Source organism: Orbicella franksi, chromosome 6 (assembly GCF_964199315.1).
Source record: "Orbicella franksi chromosome 6, jaOrbFran1.1, whole genome shotgun sequence".
Classification (NCBI taxonomy): Eukaryota; Metazoa; Cnidaria; class Anthozoa; order Scleractinia; family Merulinidae; genus Orbicella; species Orbicella franksi.
The window spans coordinates 19,407,855-19,423,681 of record NC_138150.1 but is presented as its reverse complement, the minus strand read 5'-3'; the positions used below and the strand labels follow the sequence as shown (position 1 = coordinate 19,423,681).

Sequence of the window (15,827 nt, the reverse complement as noted above, 5' to 3'; positions counted from 1 at the left end):
GACGAAAAACCTTCGGAGCAAGGCGAGAACAAACAACAAACTTAACCCACTTATGACAGTGGGTCTAGGGGCACATTTCTCGAAAGCCCCGGAAGCTTTTTTGGCCCGTAAAGCCATTTTAAATCTTTTTTTCTAATCTTTATCTAAAAATAGAGAGGGGTATACGCCTGAAACGTCTTCTATGAAGGGAACATCTGGTCATACTAAGAATATGTAAATAGAACAGCTCTGTAATCGTAAGGTTTGAGGTTCTGCTACGGCTTTCCGGGTGCGAAAACTTTTCGGGACCCCCGGGTCGGGATCTCCGAGAAACAGGCCCCTGGATTCAAACCCAGGCCAGATTGGTATATGGTCAGCGCTGTACCTACTGAGCCACTCCTGCTTTCCGTTTGCAAAAACTGCTTTTTGTATTTAGGTAATCTTTGCTATTACTGACGACATTTTTGTTTGTTTGTTTTTTTGTTAGCTATATGTCAGCTTTAAGGATTACAGAACATGCTGGGAAGAGGTCCAAAGATCTTTCAGGAGGAACAAAAAGAAAGGTTATCATTTGTTCCTTTGGCTTTTTCCAAACTATTTAACTTTGATTGTTCCAGTTACGTTGTATGCAATTTTAGCATCGTACTTCCTGGTCGAGGCAGACTTTCTCCTTACCTGCTGTCATACATTTCTTGTAATGTAAGTTCAGAGATTTTAGTCTTTCGTAAGTCAATATATCCTTGATGATTTTCTTTATTCTCAACACTTGTATGTTTGAGATTGTATTGATTTGTAAGGAGAAATTAACAATAAAAATATTCGTCTTGCTCATACAGGTCAGTTTTGCCATGGCCATGCTTGGGGACCCTGAATTGCTGTTACTTGATGAGCCCTCCACTGGCATGGACCCATCCGCGAGGCGTTTCCTATGGTAAGCAGCCAGCTACCGACATGAAATGACGCTAGGAAAAAAGTACCTTGGTTGTGAAAAACTACCGGCGAATATTGGCAAACTGTCAAGCATTTTGCTATTTTCGTGCGAAAACAGCTGTCAAACGTGGCCTGAATATTTCGCGCCGAATCTTCTGTCACCCGCCGGAAGCGTTTTGCTGTTTTCGAGCCAAAACTTCCAACACTCACGGGAAGCTTATCGCTGTTTTCGCGTCTGAATTTTTCGCGAATACGTCTGCAGTCCATGGTCTGCTTTTCTTCGCGTCAAAAACTCTTGTCATCCACGGGATGCGTTTTGCTACTTTCGCGCCAAACCTTCTGTCGTCCGTGACAAGCTCTTTGCTGTATTGGCACCCTAAAAAAAACTTTTCTTGTCTGCGATCTTAGTTCATTACCATCTTCACCAACTCCTTTCAAAACGAGTATTTTTCTAAGTGTACTGAATGTTTCACTTTCTCTGTTGTGTCGCTCCCCCTGATTAGGAACACCATTAGTAAGAACGTCCATGGAAACCGGGGGGCCATTCTCACCACTCACTCCATGGAGGAGGCAGACGCCTTGTGTTCACGAGTTGGTATTATGGTCAAAGGTCAACTGAAGTGAGTCACTATTTTGAATATCATAGCAGAATTTAGTTAGTTATAACATTTGAAAGCAAAGATGCTCAACTGCGCATTGTCACCGATTGGCCTATTTCGATAAAACTAAAGAAACCACATCAAGGCCAAGGGATGAAAAAAGTTGTCTTTTGTCTTTGGAGCCAGGTTGGAGTTAAATATGTAGCAAGTGGCTTTTGCTCCAGCCATTATGAAGACTTTAGTTTGAATCTTCTTCTAAAAATTGCGTGGTCAAAATCAATTAGAAATTTGTTTGTTTGAAAACTGTACAACATAACATCAACCAAAGCAAGTTAAGTTCGCACAATTCCCTCTCCAGTCACTTCATTTATGGCCTCTACTTAAATTTTCATACTTTCTAAGAGGTTATATGGATTTACCATTGCTATTATTTGGAATTACAAAAAGCCAGTCCTTAAGAACCTGACCAATATATCACCATCCTGCCTTTAGGTGTCTTGGCTCGACGCAACATTTAAAGAGTACTTATGGCAGTGGCTACACTTTGGAAATCAAACTCACTCAAACCCAGTCCCCTAAACCCCCCACGGATGATTCGATGGAGCGGTTACACAATTATGTTGTAGAGTTGCTTCCAGGTGCCACTCGGTCCGAGGAGTTCGGTGGAAGAGTGATATACAAGGTCCCGAGAGAAGGCGTAGGAGCGCTATCACTAATCTTTAACAAACTCGAAAGAGGTATGGGACAAACGTGGCAGTAAATAATGGGATAGTGTTAACCCAGGAGTACCAAGTTCAAAAAGCAAAAATTGGAAAAAGAAAAAAAAAAATCTAAAATAGGGACAAATTGACCGACAAAATAGGGCAAATTGACCGGATGCAAGGACAATTTTGCTCGCCTGGTTTGACCTTCTAGAGGAAAGTTCTTCCTATAAGGAAGTTTAGTTCAAAAAAGGTTGCCCTCCTTCTGAAAACATTAATGAAACCCTTGCTAAAATTTCATTTTACAAAAATATTAAAAAACAAAAAAAACAGCAGTAATTGATAGCTTTCGTGGATGGATGGTCACACTACATACTAAGGAGTCATCCACGGACTTAAAGTCAGAATGGTTACATACCTGGGTTTCATCCAGAGACATGCAGCCGCAACTATTTGTTAGATGTCATAGTGTTGAGAGCGGTCGACTCCCATCAACGTGGTCAGAGCTCGAATCCTGCCTGGTGTCATATGTGGGTTGAATTTGTCAGTGGTTCTTGTCCCTCAGCCTGCTCTGAGGCTTTTTCCCTGGATACTCATGCTTTCCTCCCTCCTGAAAAATCAACATTTCTTAATGTCTCAGCTCTACCAGGGTAGAGGATCCGCTTTAAAACCAGCAGGGAATAATGCAGCTTTCCTCTATGAATATTGCAGTTTATTGTTTCATTTTTTTTTGTGCTGTCAACGTCGATGAAATGAAAAGGTGAAGTCCTTTTGTTTTGTTATTTAAGCGAGTTTTCTTTGCTTGATTTTCCAGGTAAGGAAGAGATCGGGATAGAAGAGTACAGCTTCAGTCAATCAACTCTTGAACAGGTAGAGTTTTGACTTTTACTAATTATTTCTTTCTTTCTTTGCTACAAAAATATAGCCATGGTAAATAATCTGAAGAACTCGGCTATTTCGTTCACTTTCTGGTTTCTCCCTGGTGCTTAAACTTGGTGAATTTTAGACTTGGTAAAAATTAGAAATCCTGACACCCCTTTCAAAGCCATCATTCAGTGACAGTTAACCTTTTAATTAATGTCCAACCTCTCGTTGCCATTTCATAACAAATTTAACTCGAGGTCTAATATCTGTTCAAAGGAACATAAACCTGTTGGGCTAAAATCGTTTTGAAGGAGAGATGTGGTAATCATCGAGAATTTCGTGAACAAGTAATCGATTTATAACCCAGGAGTAATTCATAGATGCCATTATTAACAACTTTGCTGCATAGTTGTATATGAGGTAAGTCCGCTCCTTCCTTCTTTTCGGGGATTTAAGTATATTTCTGCCCCCTCCCCACTCCTTGTGAGGCCTAAAACTAATGCCCCTACTGCCGGACGGTACATACGGTTAAAGCACTTCTGTGTTTACGTTTTCACCGACTAAAACAATATCCGTAGGTTTTTCTGGAGTTTGCACGCGAACAAGATGACGATAGAACCGGAGCCAAAGACAACCCAATTGCAGACGAAATTATGGAAAATGGCGGCGATCACGTGACAGTCTAGTCTAGTCAGAATGTTTATATTGGCATTTCGAAAGTGGCGGCGACACGTGTCAATCTAGTCTAGTCTAGTTTAGACTAGTCAGCATTTTTAAATTTTACTATGACCACACGTCGCGAAAAATATAACCTAGCGTTATCAGGTTTATCATTCATAATCCATCTCAGTTTTGCTTAGTCCTAACTATAATTCTGTTTTTTTTTTAGTTCATAATAACCCCTAGGTGTCATTCTTCACTATTATACTATCATTGTTCGTAATAAAAAGAAGTTTTGCGCATCGTTAAAATTACTTGCTTTCTGATGACGGTAACCATGAGAGTGTTACTCTTTTTATTATAAGACTGAAGAAATTAATTCATTGTGATTGGCTGAGAGAGCTCGCCAATTTATCGGTAATTTTGCATTAATTTTTAACGTGCGCTCCTTCGTAATTTTTAAAGAGGGTAGTGCCAATTTATACAAGCAATCGCATGAATCCTCGAACACTTAAGGATTTGCACTTCTCGTAATATTTGAAAATTCTTTCAGATTGTACTCCCCTAAAGGCTCGTGCAATTTGGAGAGAATTTTCTAATATCACTTGTCATGTAAATCCTTATTTATTGCACTCGCGTTGATACAATAACCAATACAAATCGTCACTACCCTCTGTTTTTAACATTATTTCGAGATGCTCGAAAACAAAAGCGTCAGATGTATCAGAATGCCCAGTGAGTCTAGCAATATGCAACGAAATCTTAACTAAGCGTGTGATGATGACGACGACGACGACGACGAAGCGACGACGACGGCGATAATGATAACGATGTTGAAATTTTATTTGAGTGTCAAGCGCTGATAGCTTGAAATAATAATCCCTTACTAACGTGGGAACACCACTTACTGTGTTATTTAGGTAATCAATTCCACGTTGAGTGTTCGACGTTGAGTCAATAAAGTTAATTACGACTCAAGCAGTACTCAAACAATGTTAGGAACATATAACATGTATGAAAATAAGGACTTTACTCATTATATTCAATAAGGTAATTACTTCTCATATCAAATTGCCGGACAAATCATACGTACCCTTAATTTTTTTACCCTTTTATATGTTTTTATTGAGGGTTATTATATCTGAATGCCATAATTTTCATGCATTTTTAAAAAAACTTACTTAACACTATCTTAACTACCAAAACCAGGCTTACTCTTTGGAGTTCAGTGTTTTTTCCTGTTTTGTCCTTCCCTTAACTTTAATCCAATTTTGGAAACCTTCACCAGTCCTTCATCAACTCCTTAACGATAACTCGGTGAAATCCCGAGAAGATGACCTATATTATTGTTCACACTGTTTATGGTATTTGGTATGTTGAACCAAAATTGCATTTCAAACTTGCGAGGGGAGCACACCTTGGTATTGAGTGGAGGCTGGCAGAGATCGATCGATCTTCGAGTATAGACTTCCCTTACCTCACACAGAAAACACTGCATACCAGATACATCTCAACCCTTCTGATAACGATGAATTACAGAAAGAATTTGACTAGTTAGTTATTCCAATGAAAAACTGCTCGTTACTTAAGTTTATAAAGACTTGCCTTGCTAGTTGGCCCATAAGAGGTCGTGTATTTTTAATTAATCAATCAATCAATTTATTATTTATTATCAATCAGTCAATCAAGCTGTCAATCAATCAGTCAGTCAGTGAGTCTTATATTATCGTCTTGGGAGCTAGTAAGCTACTTAAATCAACGTATGTATTTTAAAGGACAAATGTATGTAAAAACATGAATAACGCGTGAAAATTGTATATTGGAAATAATATAGTGAGTGACTGAAGTGACTATTATTAAAAACAATTATACAAGATAACAGATTTTTAATCGTTGTTTGTGTCTGGTTTTAATTTACAATCAGAGCTAAACACATCAATCGTTTATTCAGCGTAATGTGATATATTTAGTATTAATAACGTACATGAAAAAATTGTTCGATTCTGATTGGCTGAGAGCAGTGCAGTTCAAGTGTAACACCAGTGCAAAAAGTATAACACCAGTGCAAATTACGCATCGTAATTCTGGATTATGAATGGCTGAAAGACAAAGGGAAATTTTCTAAGCCAATGATATCACGTAAAATGATGACGAAAATTTTGTGCGGAAACTTTGAAAAAAGATTTCTCGAATGAGAAAAAATGGCGTCAAGAAAGATCTTCTGGCCTTTCCTCCACGCGATTATTGAATAGGTAATTGTGAGATTTTCAAAAATCTGAATTGTGAGTTTTTCAAAAAGCCGAAGCGGTTCGTACAGTTTCAGCTTTTTGAAAAACTCACTCGTACAAATTAATTTCAAATTGAACGAGAAAAAAACGTATGATTACCTATACAAAATTCAGCGATTACGTTGGCTACCGTTAACCTGAGCAAATTAGATATACTTAGCTCCCAAGAGAACCGATAGAAACATCAAAGTGAAACAACTGAATGCTATAAATTATTTACAGACTATTTTTTTACATACTTGCACTTTACACTTAATTTATTGATTACAATCCTTTTAAATAAACATATATGTAAAAGCAAGCATGCCCGCAGGTGGCAAAGGCTAATCTAGGCGGCCATGCTTTACTGAATAGAATTTGCTTCTAATTCCTGCCATTTTTAGGCGAGTTCTTTAGTTTTGCGCCGCGGTCATTCGGGAAAGTGTGTCTAAGGTTGTTTTCCAAGATGGTGTCTTTTTTTTTTTACTAGAGATTCGTAATTCATCCAGACAAATTACGCGTCTGATACCGCGGGGCACGAACTGTCTAACGCGCTTGAACCGTGGTACTTTGTCGCTTAGTCCTTCGTTCAAGAAGCACAAAAGCAGATAGTTGATTTTCACGTATAGTCCGTATGGCGAAGGTAACAGTGACTTGGAAACTGATAATGGAAGGCCTCTACTTACTAGTTTACGGTGGAAGGTTCCAAGGGTTAGACGTTTTCGATGATTTTTACGAGTTGTGTGCAGGAAAAGAAAGAAGGGGTATTTGTAGTTTTGAAGTAAATAAGGAAAATTTAGGATGAAATATAGATTGAACATGAGATCCTTTTAGTTTTGCGTATCTTGACAAATTTAGCTTAAATTTTTCAAGTTCGTCGTTTGTAATCCGTGTCAATCTTCTTCATCCTTAGCCATCCTTGTTCCTTAATGGTTTGTTATTATCTCTTTGGTGTTTTTCTACCTTAGTAAACTACTATTATCAGGTTTCCTTCAATTTGAAGGTAATTTTTTACATGGCCAAAATACCGTGACTGAACTCCTTAGATAAAACAGAACTTACTATTTTAAGAACGTTAGTTGCAGCAGTTATAATAGTAGTTATAACAAAACTACTTTTCACCTTTTGTCAGCTGGAAGCATCAATTCACTGATTGGCTTTTGCACATCACGTGACTAACTAATCTCGTGACCGCAAACTTCATGTTGCGTGGCCAGACCACGGAACTGTCATTATGCAAATACTCCAATGTTTCGATTGAAATTTAAATAGAGCATGTGTTTGACGGCAGCAAACACGCAATTAGGCCCCAACTATTACAGCGCCCACGCCATATGTTCTGTTCTTTTGGGCCAGTAGATAATATCCATAACAACTAACAGGTTTTCAATATCGCGAATTTTCCTGGTTGCAGTTTTGAGGTTCTAAAAGCGGCCGGTAAAAGATTCGGAAAGCTGTTTTCTAATCTATTTTTATTCATTGAACAATATATGCTTTGTTTAAATTTGTTTTTTTGTCTTCATGACATAGTACAACAAGTTCTTGTGTACCGAAAGGTTTTACTATTTGCCGAACTTCGTTCGGACTGAACCTTTTTCTGAAAAGTGCTCGACAATATCTTTGTAAAGGTATAATTACATGTTAACATCCTCGTGTTGCTACACATATCGCGCATCGTTTATTCTGAAACTATTTAGTGATGGCTTTCGCTTTAAATATTTCTCTTTCCGCTGTAGTTTCTTGTAATGACTACCAGGAGTTTTTTTGGAGAGTTTGATTCCTTGTTTCGAGCTTTTGCTTTACCCTGCCAGTTCTTTCTGTACGTGTTATTACGCTGTTATTTCGTGCAACTAAAATATCGTTTATCATTCGTGTTGTCGCTGTAACCGAAGTACGTCATACATGTTTCATCAGTTTTTCCTGTCTGTTATTCAACATTTTTGTTTCGTCTTCCTCTCTTTTGTGTTTTTCATTCGGGTTGTGAATAACCTCTCCCCAAAATACTATTTGTCTCCATTATCACTTGATATTTTTTAGGTAAAGTTTAGAAGTGTAGCTTCATTATTGTCGATGTGATATGAAACCGTACAACGTTTAAGTGGGCAACAGGAAAAATGCAAATGAACAGGCTATCTTGATTTTGGTCTTTTGCTACAATTTCGAGTCAATATATAGTTCAGGTTGTGTGTGCACAGTTAGTCCCCCGCAAAACTGACGTAGAGATTTGCGTGTTATTTTTTTCCTTGAGGTTTAGATGAAGTTGTGCTTCGATGGTGATGAGGTAGTTTTTTCGTTGGTTCAATCGGATCAGATAACGCTCGCTTCCTTAAGTAGCGGCAGTAGCGTATGTCATCTAGTGAATATTCTCGGCCTTTGACGCGCTTCTTAAACTCTTCATCCTTGTTAAAACTCCGCGCTTGAGGTTTGAAAGACACGCTTCTAGCTATAGGTGGAAGACGGGTAGGGGGGAGCTTTAGAGTCGGGCCTAAGCTGCGTTCCTCGTCGTTTAAGTCAAAATGGCTCGGTGGCGGCCCTGAAACTGGTCGTGCATTGTGATTTTCATCATCAACTGCCAGGTCACGTTGTTGCGCTTTTTCCATAGCTTGTAGTTTACTTTGCAGATTGCTGTTTGCTTTCTGTAGACCTTGTAAAGAAAATGTGATTGCTTTTCTTCCCACTCGCTTCTGTTCGGAGCTGACTGTCGATGACATTATTGGCGGCTCTGATTTGACGCTCTTGCTATCAAAGCCACCATCTTCTTGTTCTTGGGCGCTCTTCAGGAGCGTGTCGTACACATCTTTTAAAGACAAACGAGGCTTAACTTGAGGGGTGGCATCGTCTTCGGAGTGTAAAGAGTCGGACCTTGTTAGGTTCAGTGACGTGTTTCGCAGCATTTCGCGATGCTTCAGCAGCTTGTTTCGATCATCTTGAACTCCTTTCGCCCATTTTTCTTTCTCTCTGTCCAGCACGTTCCTCACCTTCTGCCAGTTATGTAATGCTCGGTTGTTCTTCTGTTTCAAATCCTTGTTCGCGGCTTTCGCCCTCACGGCCGGCTGCACTTGTAAACTTTCCCGAGGCAGAGCCGTCGCCATGATGGATGGATCAAACCAGCTTTAATCGTCTCTAATGACGTCTGGAATTCGCCTACAATTCATGTAGATACGAGGTTGACGTTAATAGATCGTGCAAATAAACCCGTCGAGTGCTTATATATCACTCCCCTCGAGTCTACATGAAGTGATATTGCCTGATACGAACGAATACTTCGTTTTGATCAAAACGCGTTGCTAGGCGTCGTGGGGTAGCGCCTCGTCTAACTGATAGTGAACAAAAGTGACTTCGTTTTTTTGTTCTTCCTCTTTCGAGCGTGAATTTCCACAAAGCCAAGGCTTTATGGGGCTAAATTAATTACGGTTAATCGTTTCACACCCTGGCTGTAAGTCGCATTGTTATCTTTGCATATAAATTACTTGTTTTGTTCACTTCTTTTAATTTTCATCCCGACCCACAATCGTCAAATCTCTGTTTTTGCCTTAAGAATTGTTTCAAAATGCGACTCAGTTACTAGATTCTAGGTTTCTGGAGTTAATTGTCAGTTTCGTTGTCGGTAATCCTTTGATAGCCATTTTGATTAATTTTGTTAATTAGCGACTATCCGTTAAGCCGCGCGTGACGTAAAGATTAAGGGAATTTAACACTCTGTACTCTGTAATCAGAGTGACATGTCACTGAGAGTTTTGATTCGCAGTTTTCACGAGCTATTCTTATAACAGCTAGCAAACGTAAGGATTTAAGCGTACAAGCTCATTACGTGAAGAGAGTTAGCTTCACTTTGCGAGAGAAAGTTATTTCTATTGGCAATGTTATAAAACAATTGACGTCATCGACGCGCTCGAGATTTACGTAGTAGTTGCTCTCGACTGTGCCTCGAGCAACTATTAACCTCGCGAGAGAAACTTGTTTCTATTGGCAATATTATAAAACAACTGACGTCATCGACACGCTTAAAATTTTAGTAGTAGTTGCTCTCAACTGTACCTCGAGCAACTCTTAACGCTTCTGTCGTGTACTCAAAACTTCCCATAGCGGCTCCGGCCAGTAATCAAGGGTTCAGCAACCGTCCTGGCACCACTTGTGAACTGAAAGTCGAGTCTGTTTTCTAACCGGAAGACTGCACTGAATATTCACGAAAAAGGATTGAAAATGCCAATAGCCATAACAGATTGTTAAAATTAAAAAAAAAAAGAAAGTGAATTTAAAGCATTTTACGACTCGAGCTTTAAATTTGGCGCCATGAGTGAATCCCACCCAGCGGGCAACTAACTCAGTCGCTAAGTGTCGCCAGGTAAGATAATAGTTTTGTTATTCTGAACAAAATATCTCGTTCCTCGTTGAATGAAATGCATATTTTCGAGTTAAGTATCAATAGAATCTAAAACTATTTGGCATTGCCCTTATTTTTGGTAGCTGTAGTGAAAAAGACTTGTATCGTGTCGTTTCGATGGGGCAGAACTGTTTTGACAGATAGCTGAGCTGTTTTTTCACAACTGAACGATCTGTTTCCAGGCTAAAGATGTCAGTTTAATGTGTTGCATTTATTTTATCTCGCTTATGAGCATATTTTTGTTCACAAAAATCTATTTTTGAGCCAGGAGATAACAGTTTAATGTACTTTTCATTAATTCGAGGTTACCAAGTCACGAACTGAGCTTGTCTCCATTGAAAAGAAAATCACTCGAATAGCTTAAAAAGGGCGCTAAAAACGAGAAACATTTGAAAAGGTCTCGGCCTTTAATTTCAGTTTTCTGAAGGGATTTTTATCGAAATTCTAATCCGTGCATAGATAGTAGTGTTTAATTGGCTTTGTCATCCACCGCTCGCTGTTCTGTTGAACTATCAATAACAGAGATTAAGGACGACAGTTTAATAGCGCTGTCTTTCAATTTATCTTGCTCTATATGCCATTAATAGCAGACATCTGTCATCCACGACTTTTAATTTTCAAATCTGGGATGACAGTTTAATTATTGACTCTAGCACTACATACAATTTTCTTTATCTTAATAATGCACACCTGCTCATGAATGCCTTCTCCGCGATTCTGAAACAAACGACAATCCGTACCGATCCTATGTACTCGGTTTGAAGTTCATATCAAGATTCGCTTTCCTTGTATGTACAGAAGTGAGTGACGTGAACCGCTGCACTTCACAGCTCTAGTCTAGTTCGCAAGGCTTACTTTCTTGTTCACCGGCGTGAGACGTCCAGACAGAAAAATAGTGAAAGTGAATTTGAGATAAAATAGTCGTACTTGCCTTAAACTATAGTGAACATCTGGTTAGCGTCTGGCAAAATTCTGATCAAAGTTTCAGAGAATCAATAATTTGAACAATTTTTACTTAAGTATTTAGGTTCTAAGACTGTTTTTGAAATATTTGATGTATATATTTATATCTACTTTTACGAAGGTATATCTCGCAATGACCTGGTGGGTTAGTTTGAATCAACAACTAAATGCATAGAAAATGGACACCAAGGTGTTTTAAGAGCCCTTTTCAAAGATAATAAATTGTTTTTTCATATTTGCAGAACAATTTTTTCTTCAGTTAAGGGAAAAAATAATAAGATTTACCAACTTGCTCTTTTGCAAATGTGATCGTAAATTTATACCAGCAGCAAAGAATCACGTCCTTAAACTAAGACCTGTAGTCCCTCTAAGATTTTTTGTAAGTTACGGGAGACTCAAACCAGGTGGCCATTGCTCTTCTAAGTCGCCGAAGTTCATGATCGTAGATCACCAACCCGTCCAAACGTTGATCGATTCAATGTCTAGTCGTATGAGGGATTAGTTGTTTCAAGCTTTGATTGTAGATATGCTCGCTTACTTTTCAAATTATACAACCTTGTACTCTACGGAATATTTTAATGCATGCCAACTTACAAATCGACTTTGTTTCTAATCAAACTTAGCTTAATCCTTGCGTCGTTGACATTTTTAATTCTCCATCGTTGTTGGCTTCAGGATGGTCGTGGGAAGACCACAATTTTAGGGACGACAATATCCGAGCGTACTCCGCGCGGAAGGACCGGTTCATGATGCCGTATATGACGGGGTTGAGCGAAGCGCTGGCAAATGCGAAACAGGTATAGCTCACATAAACTTGTCGCTTAAGCTTCCAGTCTGCGTTTATAAAATCGATCATATCGACCACTACAACAGGCGTCCAACAAGCCAGAAAACCACAGACTACCACTAGAAGGGTGTAGGTGATGTTCACCTCATCCACTGATAGACACCCGTCAATCGAGGGCTTGGACTGGCTCCCCGAGCGGATTCGAATTTGGAAGTTTAGGTTGTGTTTGCGCACCGCCAGAAACACTTTTGTGTAGCAAGTTATGATGATAATCAGTGGTATAGCAACAAAAAACAGAACTAGGTACGCTCCGTAACCTTTGTACAAGCTTTCGGCGTTGTGCGCACAGAAAACTTTCGCAGGGTGAAAGGAAAATTCATGCCCGGAAACAACGTAGGGAAGAGGCGCAAACAAAGCCATGATCCACACGAATGCTATTGTTATTTTTGTTGTCTTGAAGTTAAAGATTTTCAGATACAGCGCACGTGAACGGACCACCCGAAAATATCTGTTTACAGCGGTGACAGCTAAGGTTTGTAACGATATAGCGCACATGAGGAGAATACAGAATCCCTGGAGCTGGCAAACAAAGTTATTATACGGCCATGATCCGACGATCAGAGAGGCAACCGTGAAAGGAATTCCTAGCAAAGATAGCAGGAAGTCCGAAAAGGCCAACGTTACGATGTAAATGTTTGTGATTGTCCGAAGATTTGGGTTTATAAAGACCGCGATACCAAGGAGAAGATTGCCAGCAAAGGCGCTGAGGTTGATCAACAACATACTTAGTGATTCTACTATTCGAATGGCAGTTGTTCGGTTTTTAAACTGCTGGGCGAAGCCTTCGATTGTGGAAAGTGTTGCGTTCATGGTGAACCTTAGGATGTTCCTTGCTGAGATATCCTGCGAGATATATATATCGAATTAATACACTCCAACCAAGCAGTCGCGTTGTGGCACGATCAAGAATTTCATGAAAGTGAAGTTTTTCCTGTTTGACTTGGTTATTAATATTCGTATATTCGAGCGTGAATTATTAATGAATCGAGATGAAAGCTGTTCCAAAACTACAACATTAACCAAAACACATTAAAGCACATTTGTTAAACGATGAGGACAACTGCCGCCGCTTTCAAGAGAAGGAAATGTAGTTTGCAAATATTAATTCTTCTTGTATGTTCTAGTTTTGCTTTTTAAAACTTCAGCTATGGTGCGTTTCCATTCTCATTTGAACCAATTTCTAATTCTTTCGTCTTTCTGCTCTTCACTGCAGGGAACCGATAAACTATACTACGATAGAAAAATAAGGACTGAAATTACACAGGAAAAGAGCTGGTCTATTTTTGTTGAATTATATTTTATACCATGGAAAATGTCGCTTGAAAAAAGTTGACGTAAGCATTCAGGATAATCCGGATTCTGATGTAAAACGAGTTCAGACCGCGCGCTCGAGCAACCAATCAAGTTGCGCGATTCTATCTACTTGGATCTCACACAGAGAAAACAAATTCCCTGGTATTGCTCCTGTTTAGCCGGTCTAAGCGGCCGACTTTAGAGGATTGGAGAGAACTCGACAGAAACACAGAAACTGGTCTGTAAGACTGTGGCTTTTGCTCATTTGCTTGGTTATTAGTATTCGTATAGTTGAGGAGTGAATTATTAATGAACTGAGATCAAAACTGTTCCAAAACTACAACATTAACCAAAACACATTAAAGCACACTTGTTAAACGATGAGGACAACTGCCGCCGCTTTCAAGAGAAGGAAATGTAGTTTGCAAATATTAATTCTTCTTGTATGTTCTAATTTTGCTTTTTTAAAACTTCAGCTATGGTGCGTTTCCATCCTCATTTGAACCAATTTCCAGTTTTTGCGTCTTCCTGCTCTTCACTGCAGGGAGCCGATAAACTATACTACGAAAGAAAAAAAGGACCGAAATTATACAGGCAAACAGCTGGTCAATATTTGTTGAATTTTATTCTTTTTACCATGGAAAAACGCCGCTTGAAAAAAGTTAACTTAAGCATTCAGGATAATCCGGATTCAGATGTAAAACGTGTTCGGACCGCGCACTAAGGCAACCAATCAAATTGCACGATTCAATTTACTTGGATCTCGCACAGAGAAAACAAATTCCCTGGTATTGCTCCTATTTAGCCGGTCTGAGCGGCCGACTTTAGAGGATTGGAGAGAACTCGACAGATACCCAGAAACTGGTCTGTAAGACTGTGGCTTTTGCTCATTTGCTTGGTTATTAATATTAGTATAGTTGAGGAGTGAATTATTAATGAATTGAGATCAAAACTGTTTGAAACCTACAACATTAACCAAAACACATAAAAGCACATTTGCTGAACAATCAGAACAATTGCAGCCGCTTTCAAAAGAAGGAAATGTAGTCTGTAAATATTAATTCTTCTAGTATGTTCTCATTTTGCTTTCTAAAACTTCGGCTATGGTGCGTTTCCATCCTCATTTGAACCAATTTCCAGTTCTTTCGTCTTCCTGCTCTTCACTGCAGGGAGCCGATAAACTACACTACGAAAGAAAAAAAGGACTGAAATTATACAGGCAAACAGCTGGTCTATATTTGTTGAATTTTATTTTTTATCACGGAAAACGCCGCTTGAAAAAAGTTAACTTAAGCATTCAGGATAATCCGGATTCACATGTATAACGTGTTCGGACCGCGCACTAAGGCAACCAATCAAATTGCACGATTCAATTTACTTGGATTTCGCTGACAGAGAAGGAAAAATATATTCTTTGGTATCTCTTATTTAGCCAGTCAAAGCGACCGACTTTAGAGGATTGGGCAGAGGCAGACAGACACACAGAAACTGGTCTCTAAGACTGCGGTTTTTGCTCATTTGCGTTAGGTTCGCCGCATGTTTGAATATGGCCTACGCGGTGTCTGGCATTTCATTGTTGTCGTTAATTTTAAACTGAGATAAAGAGAGGATGAAAACAAGAAAACTAAGTCCCAGTTCAGACGTCGTGCTTCTGCCGAACTAAATTCAGTAATTAAGTTCGACAAAAGCATGGCAGAAGCACGGCGTCTGAATCAAACTTTTGAATTAAGTTCCGTGCAAGCAATTAAATTCGACAAGCCCTGCCGTGCCACACGACTCTGGCACGGCAGCGATTCAAACGTCGTGCTTCTGTCGCGCCAAAATAAATTCGTAAATTATGTCAGTGTGCTTTGGCGAGATTTCGTTCCCTCGGGGAGTTAGGAGGAGAATTGTTTCGAGGCCTCAGTAAACCCTGGATTTGATTCGACTCTGGCACGACGTCTGAATCAGAGTTGATCTCTTGCCGTGCTACAGTCGAACCAAATTGCAATTTAGTTCGGCACGGCAGAAGCACGACGTCTGAACTGGGCCTAATTGTCTTATAGGTTACTATGGTGTGCTTAAATTTAAGCTGGATCAATGAACAAGAATGACATGGAAGGTGCCCCTTGCAGTCCAATCTATTTTTGAGATGGTTTGAAGTGGATCCCTGGTGTATGTTTTGCTAGCGGATTGTCCAATTTGTTGTAACATATGATGCAACGGAACAAATTGACGATAATGGTCAAAAATCGATTTGCAATTAATTTTAGACAGACCTGATGTTTTTTCTTTAAAATAAATGAATGCACTTTCTGAAGTTTTGACTGCATAACGGCATTACTATCCTACAAAAAAAGT

The 15,827-nt window shown here is 39.3% G+C and overlaps 3 protein-coding genes across 3 annotated transcripts in view; 1 reads left to right on the top strand and 2 right to left on the bottom strand.

Moving 5' to 3' along the window:
• The window catches only part of LOC145489464 (cholesterol transporter ABCA5-like), a 28,364-nt gene extending 22,398 nt beyond the window's left edge, over positions 1-5,966 (top strand). Inside the window, exons 23-28 of the mRNA XM_081468444.1 lie at positions 467-542; positions 816-910; positions 1,413-1,529; positions 2,001-2,245; positions 3,024-3,079; positions 3,652-5,966. Of these exons, the coding sequence (XP_081324570.1) occupies positions 467-542; positions 816-910; positions 1,413-1,529; positions 2,001-2,245; positions 3,024-3,079; positions 3,652-3,759 (697 nt within the window). The 3' untranslated portion in view covers positions 3,760-5,966. The remainder of the gene's footprint in view (positions 1-466; positions 543-815; positions 911-1,412; positions 1,530-2,000; positions 2,246-3,023; positions 3,080-3,651) is intronic.
• Positions 5,967-7,122: 1,156 nt separating this feature from the next.
• Positions 7,123-9,499, bottom strand: LOC145489477 (uncharacterized). The gene has a single exon (XM_081468457.1). It carries the CDS (start codon positions 9,090-9,092, stop codon positions 8,232-8,234), a length of 861 nt encoding a protein of 286 aa, XP_081324583.1. The 5' UTR covers positions 9,093-9,499; the 3' UTR covers positions 7,123-8,231.
• Positions 9,500-11,581: 2,082 nt separating this feature from the next.
• Positions 11,582-13,414, bottom strand: LOC145489471 (melatonin receptor type 1A-like). The gene has a single exon (XM_081468450.1). The coding sequence runs from the start codon at positions 13,002-13,004 to the stop codon at positions 11,967-11,969; it is 1,038 nt and encodes a 345-aa protein (XP_081324576.1). The 5' UTR covers positions 13,005-13,414; the 3' UTR covers positions 11,582-11,966.
• Between the last annotated feature and the right edge of the window lie 2,413 nt (positions 13,415-15,827).